The 24,125-nt window shown below is 43.2% G+C and overlaps 1 protein-coding gene across 2 annotated transcripts in view; it reads left to right on the top strand.

Moving 5' to 3' along the window:
* Positions 1-24,125, top strand: part of LOC127569449 (serine/threonine-protein kinase 32A-like) — a 214,799-nt gene that overhangs the window by 80,621 nt on the left and 110,053 nt on the right. For both annotated transcript variants that reach the window (XM_052014099.1, XM_052014100.1), the window contains exon 3: positions 11,460-11,611. In XM_052014099.1, the coding sequence (XP_051870059.1) occupies positions 11,460-11,611 (152 nt within the window). The remainder of the gene's footprint in view (positions 1-11,459; positions 11,612-24,125) is intronic.

Genomic DNA, 24,125 nt, shown 5'->3' on the forward strand with positions numbered 1-24,125 from the left:
TTGGGCCCTAGCTCTGATCCTTGTAGCGCCCTACTGGTTCCAGTTTGCCACTTAAAAGTGGCCGATTCATCCTGACTCTCTGTGTTGTATTCATTTTTCAGACCTCTATCCATGTTAATTAATTATCCTACAAAGGGAAAGCCAATTATAATTATTGGGATTGTGTACATAAGTTACTTGTGCCTCACTGTTGAATGAGTAAGTGGGGTGTAAGAGAAAATCTTTCAAAGAAAAATGGAAGCATAATAGCATATCTATGTGAATGAACATACTGTAGTCCTGTTGGACAGGAGAGTCATACGGTGTGCCTGATTTGTATCTATGACGTTGGTTTGTCAGGTATAGCCGCAACACGTGCAGCATGTCAAACCATTGCTGGTCCACCTGTGTGTCCTGTGTCACACCGGTGAAATCAGTGTGTGTAGAAGACCATGTGACTGGACCTTGCATGCACTGATGATGCCAGGGTTTCTTACCCCTAATAAACCAGCTTTTCAGTTTTGTAGGCAGCCCCTGACATCACTATAACCCACAGCAGCTGTGATTATTGCACCCACGCCTGGCACTATCCGTAACAAGTTGATGTGGATCAAACAAAAACAAACTTCGATAACTGAATCATTAAGGACAACTCTGATTACACGGTAGTGTAGCGGTTAGCGCGACACTATTGCAGTGCCAGCGATTGGGGTTCAATTCCCGTCGCTGTCTGTAAGGAGTTTGTACGTTCTCCCGTGTCTGCGTGGGTTTCCTCCGGGTACTCGGGTTTCCTCCCACATTGCAAAGATGTACGGGTAGGTTAATTTGGGTTTAAAATGGGCAGCACGGACTCGTTGGGCTGGAAGGGCCTGTTACCACACTGTAAATAAAAAAATCATAAGTATGGAGGTGAAGAAAGTCAATTAGCATATATGTGATATGGGTATGCTCAATGCAAATGTAAGCAGGGAGCTGCCTGTGGTACTAGCTTTAATATTTGGATATTGCGCTTTCTGACAATTTATGATTTCATATGCAGTTGATTGCGCATATTGATGCTTAACGCAGCTGCAAATAGGTACCTTTAACTGGTCAACTCAGAGACTTTATTACACTCTGCAGAACAGGAATGTGAGACACCTGACGTAGCCATGTCTTTCTAGCCTGGAGACAAGAATTAATTGGTGGAAGTTGCCCAGAGAATAAAGAGAAGCCAGGATAAACACCCTGTCTGCCTCCCATTTCCCAGACATAATAGATATAGCTCTAACTCAGTGTACTATACTTAGATTTCCAGAAGGTGCCACACCAAAAGTTATTGCAGAAAATAAAAGCTCATGGTGTAGGAGATAACATGTTGATGTGGATAGAAGATTGGATGGCTAACAGGGCACAAGGAAAAGATGTAAATAGGTCTTTTTCTTGTTGGCACCAGGGATATGGGGCTCTGAATATTTTTCAAGTTATATAAATGACTTGGATAAAGGTATCAAAGATATGACTGCTAAATTTACTGATGACACGAAGATGGGTAGGATGGTTAGTTGCGGAAAGGACTGAAGGAGGCAACAAAGGAATCTAGATAGGTTAAGTGCGTGGACAAAGATCAGGTAAATGGAGAATGTGGGAAAAGGAGAAATAATCTATTTTGGCAGGAATTTTTATCTAATGGTGAGAGCTTGCAGAGCTGTGAGATGCAGAGGGAGCTGGGTGTCTTAGTGTATGATTCACAAAAAGCTAGTCTGCAGGTACAACAAATAATTAGGAAAGTCAACAGAATGTTATTATTTAGGTATATACGAAGGTTATATTTCAGTTACATAAAGCCACCTCTGGAGTACTGTGTACAGTATTGGTCTCTTTATTTAAGGGTACTAGATTAATACCTGTAATTGGTAGGTTGTCTGTTGAAGGAAGATCAGACAGGCTAGGCATTATCCATTGACATTTGGAAGAATGAGAGGAGTCTTGACTGAAGCATATAAGATCCTAAGGGATCCTGACAGGGTGGACATGGACAGGATGTTTCTTCTTGTGGGAGAATCTAGAACTAGTGAGTCATATTTAAAAACAAAGTATCGCCCATTTAAGAGTTGAGATGAATTGTTTTCTCTCAAGGTGTTCTTTGGAAGGCTCTTCCTCAAAGGGTATTGGGAAACAGAGTATTTGAATTATTTTTTTTAAGGCAGTGGTAGATAGCTTCTTCAAAATAAAAAAAAACCTGCAGATCCTGAACCATGACTTCTCCCCTACCCTAGAGGACCTTTGCTGCATCTTATCCAATCTCTGCTCTCACCCCTTCTCTTGGACAGAGCAAGAACAAGAGTTCACATGGTCCTTACCTTCCACCTTGCCAGCCTCCGCATATAACTGACCATCCTCCTCAATTTCTGCTAGCTCCAACAAAATTCCACCATCAGACATATATTCCTCTTCTCTCCCCTTTCGTGTTTCACAGCTCCCTGGTCTGTTTTTCTGTCCCTGCCTACCACTTCCCATTGAAAAACACTATGATGCTGGAGGAACTCAGCAGGCCAGGCAACATCCTTGGAGAAAAGCAGGTGGTCAATGTTTTGCTTCAACACCCTTCTTGAGTCCTGAAGAAGGGTCCTGACCCGAAACATTGACATCTTGCTTTTCTCCACAGATGCTGCCTGGCCTGCTGAGTTCCTCCAGCATCATAGTGTTTTTCATCTAGATTCCAGCATCTGCACTCTTTTGTTTCTCTCGCATTACCACTTCCCATTGTTTGGTACTTTTCCATGCAACCACAGGAAGTGCAACACCTGTCCTTACCCCTCTTCCCTTCCCACTATTCAGAGACTCAAACAGTCCTTCGAGGTGAAGCAGCAATTCACTTGCACTTCTTCCAGTCCAGAGTACTGCATTTGGTGTACATAAAACCAAACACAGATTAGGTGAACAAAAGACAGAACGCTAGAAGAACTCAATGGGTCAAGCAGTGTCTGTGGAAGTAAATGGTGCAAGCTGACATTTTGGGTCAAGACGGTGTAATAGATTGGGTGATTGCTTTGCAGATTATCTACATTTAGACTGCAGGAGTGTCCTTGAGCTTCTGGTTCTCTGCACTTTATTTCATCATCCCTCTCCCACTCTAATCTTTTTGTCTGTGTCCTCCTGCGCTATTTCAATGAGGCCCAATACAGGCTTAAGGAACAGCACCTCATCTTCCCTCTGGGCACATTGTTGTAGCCTACAGGACTTGGTGTAGAATTCTCCAACTTTAGATAACTCACTCTTTCTTTCTATTTGTATCTGAACTGGCCATTTCTACATATTGGCTTAGTTTTTCTTTTTTCCTCTTTTTTCATAATCTGTTGTATAGTCTGGCTGTTGTATAATTTGATTTTAACTGCCACATTACTGTCTCACTCTATCAGAGATTTCCTTTTGTTCCACCCACCTCTGTCCCCCACTTACTCCACAGAGTAACTTGTTTTCTCTCTTTCCCATTTCTGATGAAGGGTCCCAGACCTGAAATGTCAACATTTTCTCTTCACAAAAGAGTGGTTTTCTCTAGGTAGCTTATTGATAAGCAAGGGCTGAAAGATTTCCAGTCAGTTTTGTTTCCAGTCAGATCAGCCATGGTGTTTATTAAAGAAGAAGATGCACAAGAGACTGCAGATGCTGGAATCTGAAGCAAAAACAAACTGGTGGAGAAACTCAATGCAGCATCTGTGGAGGCAGAGGGACAGTCAATGTTTCGAGTCGAAACCCTGCATCAGGATTTTATTAAACCAATAGCAGGCTCAAAGAGCTGAGTAGCCTACTCCTGCTCCAAATTTGTATGCCCATATGTATGCTTGCTATTTATTAGTGAAGATGAATTGGGTTTAAGAATTCAGGCTTCCTCTTACTCTTGGGATCTCTTAGTAAGGTCAGAAAGCGCTTCACATTATTAGACATGAAGTGATATTCTTTAGCAGATTCAGCTGCCAAATGGCACACAGCCAAAACTCTATGTAAGTAAATGAGATGAATAATAGCTTATTTGTTTTTGCAAGTATTGAATGAGAGAGGAGTATTGGTTGGGACCCTTGGGGAATTCTGTTTTTTACAAAGTGCCATAAGTTTGTTGCTCCTAACCTGTACGTTTTAGTTTAATATTTTACCAGGTGTTGGAGTGGAATGTCAGTGATCTCTTCACCTTGGAAAAAGCAAAATGGGCTCAATCAGTGATGCAGCTGGCAAAGTCAATTTTGCATGGGATAGAATCATATTTAATCTATTTTATACTTCTTGGGCTGTTGAAGTGCTATTTACCCATCCCTCTTTTCTACTTGGGTGTCTCCCCATCACTCCTACCAGAATTGTTACCAGAATTAGGCCTGGTCCAATCAAAATTCCAAACACTTCCATACATTTTAATTCTATTGCTCTGGAAATAAACGTAGTTGGCTTGCTTCCTTTACAACGTTGGTAACCTGTGGCTCAACTTTCAGTGACTAGTGTGTTTGCACTATTGAGATCCCTTTGTTTTTTTCTCACTAAGACTCACACCTTTCAAGTAGTAAGAAATCTCCCTTTTCTACCAAAGTGTATTACCACGCCACTCATTTGCCATTTATTTGGTCATTCTGTAAGATTATTATTGTCCTCATCTCATTTATTGGAGTCTTCATCAGTATTGACTGTCACCTCTTATAAATTGTAATTGTGTATATCGGTTAAATGTTCTGCATCTCAGTTAAACTACTGCCTTTTTTGATGTATCATGAGGTGGTTTAATGGATTTGTGAAGACACCACAGATGGTAATAGTAGATTCAGGGATTTGTCCAGCCACAAGATTGAAGGTTTTGGTGGAATAAAAATATGATGGCATAAACTGCATCATGGATGCCCAGTTTGAGCTGAAAGATCTGTTTCAATATATTTCACTCAGCATAATGATAGAGTTACATGATGGGGTGTCCTCCACAAGGGCCAGTGGTGGTCACTCTTAACAGTACTGTAATGAGTTGCTGCATCTTTGACAGATAGATTGATGAGGATGGGGTTTTCCCTTGTGTTGGTTCTCTTGTCATTTGATCCAGGACAGACTGGCAAGGATATCCTTCAAGACATGGCTAGTCCCCACCATGGAAATGCTCTTCTGGGTGAACATTGTTGTGGTAAATCCAGACTACACTCAGTTTCCTAGGTATTCTCTGTCCCTTTTCAAATGGTCTTCAATATGGAGCAGTGCTGATTCATCAAGTGAGGGAGAGAGGGAGAGTAGTGGATGTTAATCAGCAGGAGGTTTGTAGATTCCACACTCAATGCTGAGACAGCCCTGCCTCCTTCCCACTGCTTTGCCACCAATGGTGGGTCAGCTTGCTGACAAAATCAGAGGCTGTAATGAAGGTTTTTTTAATGATGCTGAAAGGTATGATGCTGTACGAATGTCCATGTCATCTGTTGCTAGATCCATCCACAGGAGAGCTTTCACAATTTAGGTTTGGGTCCCCAGTCCTTTATGTGAAACACTCTGTATGGTTGATTCCACAGAGCGTGCTTTGTAACGCCTGCATCTGATGAATAGGTCGATGTTTGGTAGGCCCTCTGATTTAAATTTTATTAGATTTTGTGGTGCAATTGATACAACTGTGTGGCTTTTCAGCCCCTTCAGAAGCCAGTAAAGAATCAACCACCTTGTGGTGGTAATCGATAAACAGCAGCCTGACGTATGTATTGCTGTTGTTTAGGTGCTCCAAGTGAAGAGCCAGTGAGATTGCATCTGCAGGAGACCTGTTGTGGTGGTCACATATGAGACAAGCAGGTTGAAATAGCAGATTCTGGTCCCTAAAAGGTATTCATGAAGCTGATGTTTTATTTTAGTGACAGTCAGAATCAGAATCAGGTTTATTACCACTTATATATGTCATGAAATTTGTTGTTTTGCAGCAGCAGTACAGGACAGGACATAAAAATTACTATAAGTTGCAGAAAATAAATAAATAGTGCAAAAGAGAAATAACAAAGTAGTGTTCATGGGTTCCTGGACTGTTCCGAAATCTGATGACAGAGGGGAAGAAGCTGTTCCTGAAACATTGAGCGTGTGTCTTCAGGCTCCTGTACCTCCTCCCTGATGGTAGTAATGAGAAGAAGGCATGTCCCAGATGGTGAGGATCCTTAATGATGGATGCCGCCTTTTCGAGGCACCACCTCTTGAAGATGTCCTCGATAGTGGGGAGAGTTGTGCCCATGATGGAGCTGGCTGAGTCTACAACCGTCTGCAGCCTCTTTCGATCCTGCACATTGGAGCCTCCATACCAGGCGGTGATGCAACCAGTCAGAATGCTCTCCACCGTACATCTGTAGAAATTTGTAAGAGTCTTTGGTGACATTCCAAATCTCCTCAAACTCCTAATAAAGTAGAGCAGCTAGCATGCTTCCTTCGTGATTGCATCAAAGTGTTGAGCCCAGGATAGATCCTCTGAGACGTTGACACCCAGGAACTTAAAGCTGCTCATCCTTTCCACCGCTGACCCCTCAGTGAGTGTTCTCCTGACTTCCCCTTCCTGAAGTCCACAAAAATTCCTTGGTCTTGCTGACAATGAGTGCGAAGTTGTTGTTGTGACACCACTCAACCAGCCGATCTATCTCACTCCTGTACACCTCCTCATCACCATCTGAAATTCTGCCAACAACAGTGGTGTCATCTGCGAATTTATAGATGGCATTTGAGCTGTGCCTCGCCACACAGTCATGAGTGTGGAGAGAGTAGAGCAGTGGGCTAAGCACACATCCTTGAGGTGTGCCTGTGTTGATTGTCAGCGAGGAGGAGATGTTATTACCGATCTGCACTGACTGTGGTCTCCTGATAAGGAAGTCAAGGATCCAGTTGCAGGGGGAGGTACAGAGGCCCAGGTTTTGAAGCTTGTTGATTAGTACTGAGGGGATGATGGTTTTGAACGCCGAGCTGTAATTGATAAACAGCAGCCTGATGTATGTATTGCTGTTGTTTAGGTGCTCCAAGTGAAGAGCCAGTGAGATTGCATCTGCAGGAGACCAGTTGTGGTGGTAGGCAAATTGCAGCGGGTCCAGGTCCTTGCTCAGGCAGGAGCTAATTCTAGCCGTGACCAACCTCTCAAAGTACGTCATCACAACAGGTGTGAGTGCTACTGGGCAATAGTCATTGAGGCAGTTCACCCTGCTCTTCTTGGGCACCAGTATGATTGATGCCCTTTTGAAGCAGGTGGGAACCTCCAGCTGCAGCAGTGAGAGGTTGAAGATGTTCTTGAACACTCCAGCCGGTTGGATGGCACAGATTTTAAGTACCTTGCCAGATACCCTGTTGGGGCCTGACCCTCTTGAAGGATGTTCTGATGTCGGCCTCCGAGACACAGGTTCACCAGATATTGTGGGGATTTGCACAGACCTAGTGGTATTCTCCCTTTCAAAACATGCATAAAAGGCGTTGAGCTCATCATGGAGTGAAGCATCACTGCTATTTATGCTGTTAGGTTTCACCTTATCAGAAGTAATGGCACGCAAACCCTGCCACAGCTGTCATCTGTCCAATTGTGTCTCTAACTTCACACAGAATTGCCTTTTCGCACTCACGATGGCCTTCTGTAGGTCATACTTGGACTTCTTGTAGGGTTCTGGATTGCTAGTCTTGAACACCACAGATCTAGTCCTCAGCAGACTGCGAATCTCCCGGTTCATTCAGGGCTTCTGGTTTAGGAAAACTCAGTATGTTCTTAAAGGCACACACTCATCCACACAGGTCTTGATGAAATCGGTGACGGCTGTGGCATATTCATTCAGATCCAAAGATGAATCCCTGAATATGGTCTAGTCAACCGATTCAAAGCAGTCCCGTAATCGCTCCTCTGCCTCCCTCACCACTGGTGCTGCGGTCCTCAGTCTCTGCCTATATGGCGGGAGTCGAAGTACAGCCAGGTGATCATACTTGCCAAAGTGTGGGCACAGAATGGCACGGTAAGCATTCTTGATGGTGGCTTAACAGTGATTGAGTGTGTTGGCTGCTCTGGTTCCACAGATGACATGTTGGTGATAGATTGTCAGAGACTTCTTCAAACTAACTTGGTTGAAGTCTCCATGATGATCGGGAAGGCATCAAGGTGTGCTGTCTCGTGACTAATGATCACGGTGCTCAGCTCCTCCAGTGTCAGCTTGCCGTTTACCAGGGGTGGAATGTACACTGCTACCAGGATGATAGCGGAGAACTCCCTCGGCAGGTTGAACAGACGATTCTTGTCCGCCAGATGTCCCAGGTTGGGGGAGTAGGCCTGAAACATAAATGCCATATCTGTGCACCACGATCTTGCACTTTCATTTAATAGCATTTGATTAACTGAATTTAATTTCCCCAAGGATCTGGTAGGATTTGAGCTGATTGTTACTGACCATAATCCAGACCTTTGGATTCTTAGATCAGTAATTTTAACTGTTACTGTTCTCTGAACTGAGGCAGGATGCTTCCACTGAATTAGTCAAGCTGCACAACTGATGAGTTTGCACCAAAAATATTCATAAAGCATCTACAGTGACAACTTTACAGTGTGTTAAAATAACAGAGAAATAGGATTTGAATATTTAAAGCAGTTCTGTACTGATATAGTTCTCAATCCTAGGTTCATTTCCATTTCTTTCTTCCTTTGTCCTAAGTACAAAGGGCTGTCCTATAAAGATAATTACAAATTGAACCTTATCCTGGCTCAGTTACCATCGGACTAAACAAAAAATGTATCAGCTCCTGTACACATGTGGTACATTGTGGACAAAATCCTTCCTCACTGCCACCTCCTTCAAGCCCTTCAATGATCACGATACATTATGCTGCTTGTCCGACATCTAGATTTGGATGAGCAGAAACTTCCAACACTTAAATATTTGGCAAACTAGGCCACTGCCTTCAGTCCCCACTTCTGAGAGCTTCTGTTTTCATCTCTCTCCCTGGAAACTGTCTAACCTACCTGCAACTTTGGTGTCATATTTGACCCTGAGATGAGGTTCAGACCACACATCCACATCATCAGCAAGACTGCCCATGTCCATATCCATTACCTCACTGCAGGCCAGCCTCAACTCATGGAACAAGTGCTGCCGCTAGTGTGGGAGTGGTTAGTGACAGTGTTGAGGGTGTTTGTATTCAGAATTTATCCAATGCCCAAGGGATTAAAAATGTATATGAGATCCTGGGATTGATAAGCAGAGGCTTAAAGTATAAAAGCCTGGAATAAGAACAAATGAATCTGAAACATTGACTCTGCTTCTCTCTCCTTAGATGCTCTAGCTGAGTATTTTTAGCATTTTCTGATTTTACTTCAGATTTTCAGAATTTAGAGTTTTTTGCCAGGAAGTTAAATTGAACTGGATTGGCCGCAAGCAGACTATTCCATTTAAATCTAGTCATCGCACTACAGGCAGGATGTTGTGATCCTAGAGAAAGAGTAGAGAAAGAATTAGTAGGATGTTCCTGAGGATGAGGGAATTCAATTATGTGGAAAGTCTAGAGAGCCTAAGATGGTTCCCTTTAGAGCAGAGTAGGGTGAGAGGTGATTTAATAGAAGAGTTTAAAATGATCAAGGATCCAGACAGCGTGAGTTAGACAAAGGGTCAAACGCAGGCAAAAGAACCCAGGGTTATTTGCGGAAGTCCTTTCTCCCACAGTGAGTTATCATGATCTGGATTTTTGTCTATTTCAGAAATATACTTTATTCATAATAATATATATAGTAAATAGAATATAGAATAATTTATCACAGGAACAGGCCCTTCAGTCCACCATGATGCCAATTTAAACTAACCACATCTGTCTGCACATAGCCTATATCCCTCCAGTTCCTGCTGATTCAGGTGCCTGTCTAAATGCCTGCTTCCACCACTTCCTTTCGCAACATGTTCCAGGCACCTGCAACCCTCTATGTAAAATACTTGCCTTACAGATCTCTTTTAAACTTTCCCCCTTTCACCTTAAATATATTCCCTCTGACATTTCCACCCTGGGAAAAAGACACTGACTATCTACCCTATCTATGCCTCTCATAATTTTATATACTTTTATCAGATTGCCTCTCAGCCTGTGGTGCTGCAGAGAAAACAGTCCAAGTTTGTCCAACCTCTCCTGATAGCTGGTGCACTCTAATCCAGGTAACATTCTAGTGAATGTCTTCTGCACCCTCTCCAAAGTCTCCACATCCTCCTGTGATGTGGCGACCAGAATTGTACACAATGCTCCAAACGTGGCCTAACCAATGTTTTATACAGCTGCAACATGATGTCTCAACTTTTATGCTCAATGCCCCAACCAATAAGGCAAGTATGGTGTATGCCTTCTTTACCACTCTATCTACTTATGTTGCCAAATACAATCTACACATCTCTCTCTACCTTCATTGTACCAACAAATTAATTATGCCTTCTCTTATAATGTGTCAATGCCATGCATGTTTCCTCCTTCTATAATACACCTATGAAGTGTTGAGAGGCTTCTACAACAGGACTTGGCTGCTCACTGTACAGTGACGGTAGGACCCTTGATTGTTATGATCTAAAATTCACTGCCTGAAGAGGTGGTGGAAGCAGATTCATACTGAAGTCTTTGGAAAGTTAATTTTTGCTTTGTAGAGTGAGGGCACATTGCCATGGACAGGTGTTAGTTAAAAAACACAAGATGCTGGAGGAACTCAGCAGGCCAGGCAGAATCTGTAGAGAAAAACAGATGGTCAACGTTTTGGGTCAGGACCCTTCTTCAGGAGTCCTAACCCAAAATTCCTGACCCTGCTGAGTTCCTCCAACATCTTGTTGTTTTTCCATCTAGATTCCAGCATCTGTTTCTCAGGTGTTAGTTAATGTGGAATTCCCGATGCAAGGAAAAATCATCCACTTAATGCAGCAAATTACACAAGATCAAGGAAGGTGTTTGGAAGTGGCACTGTGCTAAGAACATAAACAAGGAGATGTGGAACATGAAAAGGTTATCAAGCCCATTTCTTGCATGGAGTATACAAAAGTGTCCTATTACAATCTTACCCCATGTATTTAACCTCCTGAGGGAAAGTTTGGCAAAATGTCACCTTACTTCCAGAAGTAATGAAACAAATCCCCATGATACTGATCTAACCTCTCCAATTTTACTCTCAGTCTGATTGCTTTTTGCTCTATTTTGTCAGCAGCTTATAACTATTTAATGCACCAGGTCTTTAAGTTGATGGTTCCAGCTGGGTTGGGTCCAGGCTAGGGGGAGTCTACAGCATAATACTGACCAAAGACAACCAGTGAAAGATTGATGAAGTTGGATTAACAATCCAGTTCTTGCCCCATCTAATTTTACTTTTCAATGCCCAGTCAAGCTTTTCAAATTTGTAATTTCTAGGGTTATAAATTGGCATGTTTGTACCAGATTTTAGGGCTGTCAAACAGCCCCAAACAATGAGCAAGCATCTTATTTTTAGTCCATTTATTCAGAACCACCTCTCATCTATATTCTTTGTTTGTGGTTATTAGGTATGCATTGTACAGAAGAACGACTCGAAGAAGATGTATGCTATGAAATACATGAACAAGCAGCAGTGTGTGGAACGTAATGAAGTGCGGAATGTATTCAAAGAATTGCAGGTTATGCAGGGTCTGGAGCACCCATTTCTTGTCAATTTATGGTGAGTAGTTATTGCTTTTGTACTTCATTGTCATCTGCCAAATTTCATTTGACTGATGCATGAACTTGAATCTCCTCAGTCATAAGCCTCCATGTGGCTAATGCTAATACTTCTGTAGAAACTTGGATAAATACAATTTTTACCATTTCTACTTTATACATGCTACTTCCCCCCTTTATTCCATTCATCCTGTTTGCATTTATATCCTGGATGTCCTATTTACCCATTCCTATTCTATAAACCTAACTTATTTCCATTTATCGGTCTCATTTATTTGTCTTCATCATATCTATTCAATGCAACTCTGTACATCCTATCTACCTACCAATGCTCTATAATCCCATTTACCCATACCTCTTCTGTATCCCTATTCTATCGATCTTATCTACCTCTCTCTATTGCAAATCTCACATTTACCTGTCTCTATGCTGCAGATCCTATTTATTTATTTGTATCCTACATGTTACATTTATCTACCTCCATCTGTATTTTGTACATCCTGTGTTGAGATACAAATTACTGCTCATGTGCCTTGTGCATTCCATGGCACTGACATATCAAACCCAAAGAAATCCCAATACTAAAGTAAATTGAAGACAAAGTCCTTTGAAGAGAAGTGTGTCCATAAAAAAGGGGGAAAGAGATGGGAGGCAGTGAGTTATCTGGATCCAGAATAATTCTGAAACAACTGACTTAAGCATTTTTTTTCTGAAATCAGTTGAAAATCACTTAGAAACAATTGTTTCAGTCCATGTGAAATGAAAAGTTGGCTTCACACTTGAAATGTAACTCTGATGTGAAATAATCTCATCTGTGTTTAGGCAAGAGGTATATTATCATTTCCGGGGATGGGGACTCATCATTTTGACTTCATGCTGCCTCCATTGGGGAACTTCCTAAGTTTTGCTTAGTAATGTGAGCAGAAGTGATATGTTAATCAATTAACTAATGATAAAATCTAAGCAGCATTTGCCTACCAATGACATAGAAATTTTAACATTTCATTTTCTTTATTAATAGATCCAGCTTAGTATGATCAACACTGGAAAGCTCTTGCATGGTATTAAACAGAAGCTGTTACACCATGTATGACAACCAATTCACTATCCTTGAACTAATCTTACATCTCTCTATAGCCACACTTTCTTCCTGTGATAACATTTGGTATTGGTATTGGTTTATTATTGTCACTTGGACCGAGGTACAGTGAAAAGCTTACCTTACAAACTGATCGTACAGGTCAATTCATTACACAGTGCAGTTACATTGCGTTAGTACAAAGTGCATTGATGTAGTACAGGTAAAAACAGTAACAGTACAGTGTAAAGTGTCGCAGCTACAGAGAAAGTGCAATGCAATAAGGTGCAAGGTCACAACAAGGTAGATCATGAGGTCATAGTCCATCTCATTGTATAAAGGAACCATTCAATAGTCTTATCACAGTGGGGTAGAAGCTGTCCTTAAGTCTGGTGGTACGTGCCTCAGGCACCTGTATCTTCTACCTGATAGAAGAGGAGAGAAGAGAGAATGTCCCGGGTGGGTGGGGTCTTTGATTATTCTGGCTGCTTCACCGAGACAACGAGAGGTAAAGACAGAGTCCAAGGAGGGGAGGCTGGTGTCCGTGATGTGCTGGGCTGTGTCCACAACTCTCTGCAGTTTCTTGCGGTCCTGGGCAGAGCAGTTGCCGTACCAAGCCGTGGTACATCCAGATAGGATGCTTTCTGTGGTGCATCAGTAAAAGTTAGTGAGAGTCAAAGGGGACAAACCAAATTTCTTTAGCCTCCTGAGGAAGTAGAGGCACTGGTGAGCTTTCTTGGCCCTGGCTTCTATGTGATTTGACCAGGACAGGCTGTTGGTGATGTTCACTGCCAGGAACTTGAAGCTCTCAACCCTCTCAACCTCAGCACCATTGATGTAGACAGGTGCATGTACACCGCCCCCTTTCCTGAAGTCAATGACCAGCTCTTTAGTTTTGTTGACATTGAGGGAAAGGTTGTTGTCATGACACCATTCCACTAAGCTCTCTATCTCCTTCCTGTACTCTGACTCATCGCTGTTTGAGATACGGCCTACAACGGTAGTATCATCTGCAAACTTGTAGATGGAGTTAGAGCAGAAACCGGCCACACAGTCATGAGTGTATAGGGAGTAGAGGGCTGAGGATGCAGTCTTGTGGGGCACCAGTGTTGAGAATAATCATGCCTGACGTGTTGCTGCCTATCCTCACTGATTGTGGTCTGTTTGTTAGAAAGTCAAGGATCCAGTTACAGAGGGAGGTGTTGAGTCCTAGGTCTCGGAGTTTGGTGACAAGCTTGCTTGGGATTATTGTATTGAAAGCAGAGCTGTAGTCAGTAAACAATAGTCTGACATAGGTGTCTTTACTGTCCAGATGCTCCAGAGCTGAGTGTGGGGCCAGGGAGATGGCATCCGCTGTAGACCTGTTTCGGCGATAGGCGTTTGTTCTCTCATGCTCATTTGTTCAATGTACCTCTCTCCATATCCTTCTACCTATTTCCCAAAACTTTCACTTCTGTCCATACCCACCTCTTCCTCCTATTTGTTCCGAACATGCTTCCAACTTCTTCCAAACAATCCTTCATCTTCCTCCCACCTAATACTATTCTGCTCCATCTCTCTCCCAACAGTCCTCCATTTTTCTCCGCCATTACCTCTAATTTCACTTCCATCTCCCTCATGGCTCCCGTCCTCCATCTACATCCCTCACCGCCTTTTAATCTTCTACTACTTTAAAGACCCTCGTCAAATTCATTTGCTCCCCCACACATCTTTGTTACCTTTTCTAAACTATTTCCCCTGCATTGATGTTATGTTTCCCTCGCTCTTCCTTTCAAACGTGCCTCGATACATTCTTATACATTGAAAAAGGTTGTAATGGATTGATCTGTATGAACAGTTTGTAAGACAAGCAGACAGGTTTTTCACTGTACCTCGGTACATGTGACAATAATAAACCAATTTAATTCAATAAAAAAGTGTAACATTAAATAAAAGGTATTTGTGGAAGTAATGGAGCTCTTCACATGTCAGACAAATTGCTTTGCTGTTACAGAAAATATGTGATAGTTGCATGAAATGATCATTGAAATTTAACTCTTTTTGGTATAGAGTAGAGGTCAGAAGTCCAGTTGCTTCATAGAGCCCATGAAGAATGTCAACAGCAGCCTTTCTTTAGGCTCCATTGTAATTCAAGGCTCTGTCTCTCCTTGAAACACACTGAATCATTGATGAACTTCAATGCATGATCAGGAAAAATTCAAAGTTCTACTTACCTGGCCCAATTTAGTCAGCGAACGAAGTGCAAGAGATTATTGTCCTCATTAATTGTAGGGAAAAGATAGTACTGAGTCTGAAACTCTACATTTTAAAGTGAGGGACTTTAAGCCCAGAAGTGTCAATGACAGATTCATGCCATGGCTTGTCTACAAGGGCCTGTTGAAAGCTAGTCTGGGAAGAGAATAACATAACACTCATGTGAAAGGAGCAACACACAAAATGCTGAAGGAAGTCAGCCGGTTAGGCAGCATCTAATGAGGGAAGTGGACAGTCAATGTTTCGGGTCGTGACCCTTCATCAGTACTGGAAAGAAAGAGGGGAGATAGCCAGTATAAAAAGGTAGGGGGAAAGGATAAGATAAGATCTTTATTAGTCACATGTACATCGAAGCACACAGTGAAATACATCTTTTGCGTAGAGTGTTCTGTGGGCAGCCCGCAAGTGTCGCCATGCTTCCGGTGCTAACATTGCATGCCCACAACTTCCTAACCCGTACGTCTTTGGAATGTGGGAGGAAACCGGAGCACCCGGAGGAAACCCACGCAGACACAGGGAGAACGTACAAACTCCTTACAGACAGTGGCCGGAATTGAACTCGGGTCTCGGGCGTTGTAAAGCATTATGCTAACCACTCCACTACAGAGCTGGCAGGTGATAGGTGGGTCCAGATGAGGGGGGGATGATAGGCAGGTGAGAGAGGGGGAGAGTGGGAATGATGTAAGAAGCTGGGAGGTGATAGGTGGACAACCGATAAGAGAGAACAGTGGTCCATGGGATAGAAGGAAGGAGGGAAGGAGCAGAACCAATAGGGGGAATGTGTGGGTGATGGACAGATCCAGATCAAAGGTGTAGCCATGAGCACTCACATGGGCCCCAGCTATGCCTGTCTTTTCGTTGGCTACATGGAACAGTCCATGTTCCAAACCTACACTGGCAACACTCCTCAACTCTTTCTCTACTACATTGACAATTGCATTGGTGTCGCTTCCTGCACCCATGTGGAGCTTGTTAATTTCATCAAATTCGCTACCAAGTTCCACCCCGCCCTCAGATTTACTTGGTCCATCTCCGACACCTCTCTCCCCTGTCTTGATCTCTCTGTCTCCATCTCAGGAGACAGATTATCCACTGACATCTTCTACAAACCCACTGGCTCCCACAGTTACCCCCTCTTCCCACCCTGTCACTTGCAAGGATGCGATTCCCTTCTCTCAGTTCCTCTGTCTCCACTACATCTTTTCTCATGATGAGGCTTTCCACTCATGGACATCCGAGATGTCCTCTTTTTTCAAAAAACAGGGATTCCACCCCCCACTGCTATCAATGCAGCCCTCACCCACGTCTCTGTTTCCTGCATGTCTGCCCTCACCCCATCCCCCCACAGACATTACACGGGTAGAGTTCCCCTTGTCCTCACCTACCACCCATGAGCCTACACATCCAACATATCATTATCTGCCACTTCCGCCATCTCCAACGGGATCCCACCACCAGGCACATCTTCCCCTCATCTCCCCGCTTTCCACAGGGATTGTTCTCTCTGTGACTCCCTTGTCCACTCGTCCCACCCCACCGATCCTCCTCCAGGCACTTATCCCTGCAACCACGCTCAGTGCTATACCTACCCCTACACTTCTTCCCTCACCACCATTCAGGGCCCTAAACAGTCCTTCCAGGTGAGGCAGTCCTTCACCTGTGAATCCACCGTGTCATTTATTGCATCCGGTGCTCCCAGTGCGGCGGCCTCTACATTGGTGAGACCCGATGCAGATTGGGGGATCACTTCATTGAGCACCTTTGCTCTGTCCACCGTAACAGCCTGGATCTCCCTCTGGCCAGCCATTTTAATTCCAGTCCCCATTCCCACACCGACATGTCTGTCCACAGCCTCCTCTACTGCCAAGTTGAGGCTAGATGCAGATTAGAGGAACAGCATCTCATATTCCCCCTCAGTAGTGTCCAACCTGATGGTATGAACATCGATTTCTCTAACTCCTGGTAACCACTCCCCTCTGTCCCCCTTTTTATTCCTCATCCGACTGTCCCCATCAACCCTTTCCCTTCCCCTCCACTGCCCTCTTGATCTGCCCATCACCCTCACATTTCTCCTTCCAGTTCCCCTCCTCACTATTCCATGGTCCACTGTTCTCTTCTATCAGATTCCATCGAATTCAGTCCCTTGTCACTTCAACCTATCACCTCCCAGCTTCTTACATCTTTCCCACTCTCCCCCTCCCTCACCTGCCTATCATCCCCCTCTCACATGGATCCACCTACCACCTGCCAACTCTTGCTCTATCCCTTCTCCCCACCTTTTTATATTGGCTATCTCCCCTCTTTCTTTCCAGTCCAGATGAAGGGTTTCAACACAAAATGTTGACTGTCCATTTCCCTCCATAGATGCTGCCTGACCCGCTGAGTTCGTCCAGCATTTTGTGTGTTGCTGCAGATTTCCAGTATCTGCAGTCTCTCCTGTGACTCGTGCGAAAGGATTTTCATTTTGACTGATGCTTCTTGTCTTCAGGATGTTCCAGTGAAGTCTTTTCAAAGTGTAGTCACTGTTGTAATGTGGAGAAGTCAACTAGGCAATTTACAGCCAGCAAGATCCCACAAATAGCAAATGCTCCAGAAAGGCTCTATTGTAGCTGTCCATGGTCAGGCCAAATTTAGCTTAAGGGATCTCATTTTTTAAAAATTTGCAAATGTTTGAAAATGAAATAAATATTGGCAACGGAGGGATGGATTGCTGTACCTGAACAGAGAAATATCAGATTTACATTTCAGATTCTGCTTGCATTGTTCTGATAAAAAGACAACATTAAAAAACCTAACTCCAGCTTCTTTAGAGACTTTGCAGCCCATTTAGTCAAAAACTTGTTCCTTTGCTTTGATGAGTTCTTCAACTGTTTGCAATTCCTCCTGTATAGCAGACCAGTTAATGAGTGTCTTCTACAGAGGAGAATGCACATACTGGGAAAGGAGAAAAAATAAGATACCAGTGGGATGGGGAGGAGTTGAATGTAAAACAGGCAGCTGGAATGTGAAGCGGTGAACAAGTAAAATTCACAATCTGTATCAATAATCTGGATGAGGGGAACAAGTGTAATACGACCATATTTGCTGCTGATACAAAGCTGAGTCGCAGTGAAGAGGGTGCAAAAAGCTTTCATAACATCATTAGAAGCAGGACAAGACCATTTAGCCTTGCAAACCTGCTCTGCCATCCATCAAGATTATGATTGACCTTCTACCTCAGCCCCATTTTCCAGCACTATCCCCATATCTCTTTATTCTCTCAAACATCTAGAAACCTATCGGCCCCTGTTTTGAATGAACAGCGAGTAAGCATCCACAGCCTTCTGAGGCAGAGAATTAAAAAGGACATGGACAGATTGTGTAAATGAGCAACAACAGATGAAATAATGTGTAAAATTGTGGGGTTATTTACTTTGGTACAAAAAATAGAAAGGCAAGTATTTTTTTAAATGGTGAGATATTGAAAGGTATTAGTATGCAAAAGGACTTGAATGTTCTTATGCACAAATCACCCAAAGTTAGCATGGGAATACAGCAGACACAAGAGATTCTGCATATGCGGGAATCTGGAGCAACACACACAAAACATGTCTATCCACAGCCTCCTCTATTGCAACGTTGAGGCCAAACGCCGGTTAGAGGAGCAACATCTCATATTCTGCCTTGGTAGTCTCCAACTGATGGCCTCAACATCGATTGCTCTAACTTTCAGTAACCCCTCCCCTCTTCCCCCCCACCTTTTCCCCCCTTCCCCCTCCCTTTGTTTTCCCTCATTCCTATGGCCTCCTCAGCCCTTCTCTTTCCCCTTCCCCTGCCCTCATGACCTTACCATCTATTCCCCATTGCCTTCCCTTTATTCCATGGTCTATTGTCCTTTCCTGTCGGATTTCTTCTTCAGCCCTTTGCCTCTTCTGCCTATCACCTCCCAGCTTCTTACATCACTCCTTTTCATCCCCCCTCCCCCCCCACCTACCTTTCCCCTCTCACCTGGACTCACCCATCATTGGCCAGCTTGTGCTCCTCTCCCTACCTGATTATTCTGGCTTCTGCCCTCTTCCTTTACAGTCCTGATGAAGGGTTTCAACCTGAAACGTCAACTGTTTATTTCCCTCCATAGATGCTGCCTGACCTTCTGAGTTCCTCCAGCACCTTGTGTGTGTTGATTTTGTGTGTGTAGGCACACACTTGACTTGTATTGCAAGAAGATGTAGGTGCCAGAGCTGGGATGCCTTGCTTCAATTACACAGTACTGGTGAGGCAGCACCTGAAATATTGTGTACATGCCTGGCTTCCCCCACCTAAAGTAAGGATATAGTTGTGCTAGAGGGAGTGAAGCAAAAATTGATTCCTGGGATGGCAGATGTGTCAAATGAAGAAAGAATAAGGAGACTGGGCCTATATTCTCTCATGTTTAGATGAATGAGATGATCACATTAAGCGGTACAGAATTCTAAGAGGGTTGTTGCAAGTATAATGTTTCCCTTGATTGGAATGTTTAGAACCAGGGAGCACATTCTCAGAATAAGGAGTTGGCTATTCAGTGCAGAGCTGAAGAGTTTTTTCACTCAAAGTGTGCTGAATCTTTGGAGGTCACCTCCAAAGAAGGCTGTGGAGGATCAATCGCTGAGTATATTCAAGACAAATGTACATAATTTGTTATATGAAGGAAATCGTGGGATATAGGATTAGTGGAGAAAAGTGATGCCAAGTTAAAAAGTCAGAAATGATCTTATGCCAAATGGCATATTCTTAGTTTCTGGTTCTTATCTTCCAAGCAGTATTGTGTTCTGAAAGTCATAGCCACAAGATTGGGCCTGAGGCAGGTGGTGAGGGAACCAATGAGTACTGCTAGACTTTATACTCAGTAATCAGTCATAGATAAATTCATTCATGACACTGTTAGTATGCTTGACCATGACACCTTCCTTGTGCAGATGCAATCACACTGAGAATATCCTTCACCATGCTTTACAACACTGCACACAGAGCTAATTGCCAAGGGTTCAGAATAGATCTAAAAGCTGAAAATCTGACTTCCCAGAGACACTATGAACATTCAGCAGACGTGATAGAATTGAATACCATCATGATCAGCAAATTCATTGCACAGCATATCCTCATTCAGTCAAGCCAGGGAAATAACCCTAGTTCAATGGAGAGGATATAAGAGTATGCAAGAACAGAACTAGGTGGAACTAAATACAAGGTACCAACCTGGCAGAGCTGCAGCACAGAACTGCATGTGTGCTAAACAGCAAAAGCATTGGTATTGGGATTGATTTATTGTCACATGTACCAAGATGCAGTGAAAGATTTTGTTTGCGTGCCATCCAGGCAGATCATGCCATACATAAGTACATAGAGGTAGTAAAAAGAAAACACAATGCAGAATATAGTGTTGCAGCTGCAGAGAAAGTGCAGTGCAGGTAGACAAATAAACTGCAAGGGCCATGACAAGGTAGACTGGGAGGTCAAGAATTCATCTTTAGTGTATGAGCGGTCCATTCAAGAGTATGATATCAGCGAGTTAGAAGCTGTCCTTGTGTCTGGTGGTATGCACTTTCAAGCTTTTGTATGAATTTTAATAAGTGATCCCATCATCAAAGGATCAGATCAGAGATCTGTGGTCTCACTACATATACAGCAAATGTTTGGGCTCCAGTCACATTACAAGTGTTGTGCTGAAGACTTGTACCCTGAAACTAGCCACACCTCTAGCCAAGCTGTTCCAGTATATCAGTAACCTGACAACACAAATTTGTTTAGGATTGTCTGACAGGTCTACAGTGGACACCATCTCCCTGGCCCTACACTCAGCTCTGGAGCATCTGGACAGTAAAGACACCTATGTTAGACTATTGTTTATTGACTACAGCTCTGCCTTCAATACTATAATTCTAAGCCAACTTGTCACCAGACTCCGAGACCTAGGACTCAACACCTCCCTATGTAACTGGATCCTTGACTTTCTAACAAACAGACTGCAATCAGTGAGGATAGGCAGCAATACCTCCGGCACGATTATTCTCAACACTAGTGCCCCACAAGGCTGTGTCCTCAGCCCGCTACTCTACTCCCTATACACTCATGACTGTGTGGCCAGATTCTGCTCTAACTCCATTTACAAGTTTGCAGATGATACCACCGTAGTAGGCCGTATCTCAAACAGCGATGAGTCAGAGTACAGGAAGGAGATAGAGAGCTTAGTGGAATGGTGTCATGACAACAACCTTTCCCTCAATGTCAACAAAACTAAAGAGCTGGTCATTGACTTCAGGAAAGGGGGCGGTGTACATGCACCTGCCTACATCAATGGTGCTAAGGTAAGAGGTTTGAGAGCTTCAGGTTCCTGGCAGTGAACATCACCAACAGCCTGTCCTGGTCAAATCACGTAGATGCCACAGCCAAGAAAGCTCACCAGCGCCTCAACTTCCTCAGGAGGTTAAAGAAATTCAGCATGTCCCCTTTGACACTCACCAACTTTTATCGATGCACCATAGAAAGCATCCTATCTGGATGCATCACGGCTTGGTACGGCAACTGCTCTGCTCAGGACCGCAAGAAACTGCAGAGAGTTGTGGACACAGCCCAATGCATCACAGAAACCAGCGTCCCCTCCTTGGACTCTGTCTTTACCTCTCGCTGCCTTGGCAAAGCAGACAGCATAATCAAAGACCCCACCCACCTGGGTCATTCTCTCTTCTCTCCTCTTCCATCAGGTAGAAGATACACATACCACCAGGCTTAGGAACAGCTTCTATCCCACTGTGATAAGACTATTGAATGGTTCCCTTATAATACGATGAGATGGACTCTGACTTCATGATCTACCTTGTGACCTTGCACCTTATTGTCTACCTGCACTGCACTTTCTCTGTAGCTGTGACACTTAACTCTGTACTGTTATTGTTTTTACCTGTACTACCTCAATGCACTCCGTACTAACTCAATGTAACTGCACTATAATGAATTGACCTGTTCGATCAGTATGCAAGACAAGTTCTTCACTGTACATTGGTATAAGTGACAATAATAAACCAATACCAATACCATAAGAAAGGACAATCCCATTTTGTCTGATTATCACCCCTTCAGCCTATTGTCAGTCACCAGCAAAGTTACGGAAGATGAATAAATCAAGAATACTGTGAAGTGGTACATACAGACCACTAACTTCACTGGTGTTCAGTTTGGTTTCTGCCCGGGCTGCACTGCCCCAAACCTCTTTACAGTCTTAGTCTGAGCGTGTATGAAATAATTGGATTCCAGAAGGGAGGTGAGAGTCACTGCCTTTACTATCATGGCAGCATTTGGCATTAGAGATTAGTAAAGTTGAAGTCAGTAAGAATTGAGGGAACACTTCCCACTGACTGAAGCCATCCTCATGTGAATGAAGATGATTGTTATTATTAAAGGCCAATTATCGCAGCCCTTAATTATTGTTTTGCCAATTTTCCAAGGCAGTGCTGTAGGCCCAGCCCCAACTTCAGTTGTTTCATCAATGTCCTTCCCTCCCCTGTAGGGGAAGGTGGAGTAGTTGGCTGAGGTTGTACATTATTCAGTTCAATTCACAACTCCTCAGGTCATGAAACAGATGATGCCTGTATGCAGCAGGACCTCCATTATATTAAGGCATAGTCTGATGTAGCAAACAGTATTTGTGCCACACAAGAGTCAAGCACTGACTATCTCTGAAATGAACGTGTCAAACCACCTCCTCTTCAGGAGGAGGATATTGGTAGAATGGGGTGAGGGGTGATTGAATGTTGTTGCCATTGCCTACAAACTTAACTGAACCTACCACAGCAATCTGATAGCTACAGGCCAACCACAGATTAGGTATTTCACAACATGGTTGGCTTCTTAATTCTCCAAAACCTTTCTGCCACCTGCAAGGCACAAGTCAGGCCAACAAGTGTGATGGGATATTTTCCAATTGACTAAATAAATGATGTTCCAGCTACACTCAACAACATCCAGGACAGGCAACTTGCATGATTGCACTCCATCCATTGGCACATCATCCCCACAGAGCTTCCCATCTACAAAATGAACTCACCAATAATTCTTTGACAATATCTCCAAAGCCAGCAACATCCAGCATCAAGTCATTCATTAACTTCTTGAAGGTATATCACCAAATTGTTTCATCAGTGCTGGGTCTCCCAAACTAGTTGTATCTTTGCCATGACCTGGAGTTGCTCATCTTCTCAATGATAATTATGGGTGGATAATAAATGCTGGGCCTTGCCAATGACATTCACATCTCATGAGAGCATTAAGACATAACTGTGGTTAACCAGCTGCTTCTTCACACATTACTTTATTGACCCTAAGGATTGTGCACTAGGCCTATTTACCTATTATAGAAATCTTGCTATTTTACCTCTTTTTTTAGTTCCTTAATTTGCTCCAAACTAGCTTATGTTGTTCTCTTGAATAGCAACTCATATTGTTTCTTTTTCTCTCTTCCTCGTGTTACATCTCTCCAGTTTCTCTTACTCAAATCTCAGTGTATCTTTCAATCTAACTGCATGCAAGTGTGAATGAAAAATAATCTGGTGTCTTGGTAATTACTCTTAATGGGCAGTCAATCTGCTTCCAGCATTTTTGACAAACCAACAATCAAGTTGTCTTGTGTGATCATACTCTATTCTGCTTGTCATGAATTTGAGTTACTTAGAATGTGGCACTCCAGTTCTTTGTAATTAAGAACAAGCCAATCGAGTGAGGATACTGCAATCTTTGAAGTACGGATTTATAGCACCAGAGGATTTGTAAAAGCTAATTCATCATTTGGCAAAAGATGACTGATGATATTATAAAGAAAACTGCACAAGCTGAATTATTATGCCATTAAAATAAAAACACACTGTTTTAGGTTTCATCTGCCCATATAATGCTTCAGCTCAAGAAATTAAACTTCATCTTTAGTATGACTTACTTTTTTGTATTTACCACAGCCTTTCATTGCTGTTTGACGGTACAGTTTTGTGCTGTGGAGAGACAAATCTGGATTGAGAAGTGGGGATGGAGGTTTTGTCATTCACTCGTGGGATGTGAGCATCAGTGACAATGGCAGCATTGAACTCCACCTTTAATTTCCCCTGAACAGAGACACTGTTGACCAGCCCAGGCAAGGATGCCTTTGTTGAAGGGCATTATTTGAACAGTCCACTAGTTG

This window comes from Pristis pectinata, chromosome 4 (genome assembly GCF_009764475.1).
Source record: "Pristis pectinata isolate sPriPec2 chromosome 4, sPriPec2.1.pri, whole genome shotgun sequence".
NCBI classification, from domain to species: domain Eukaryota; kingdom Metazoa; phylum Chordata; class Chondrichthyes; order Rhinopristiformes; family Pristidae; genus Pristis; species Pristis pectinata.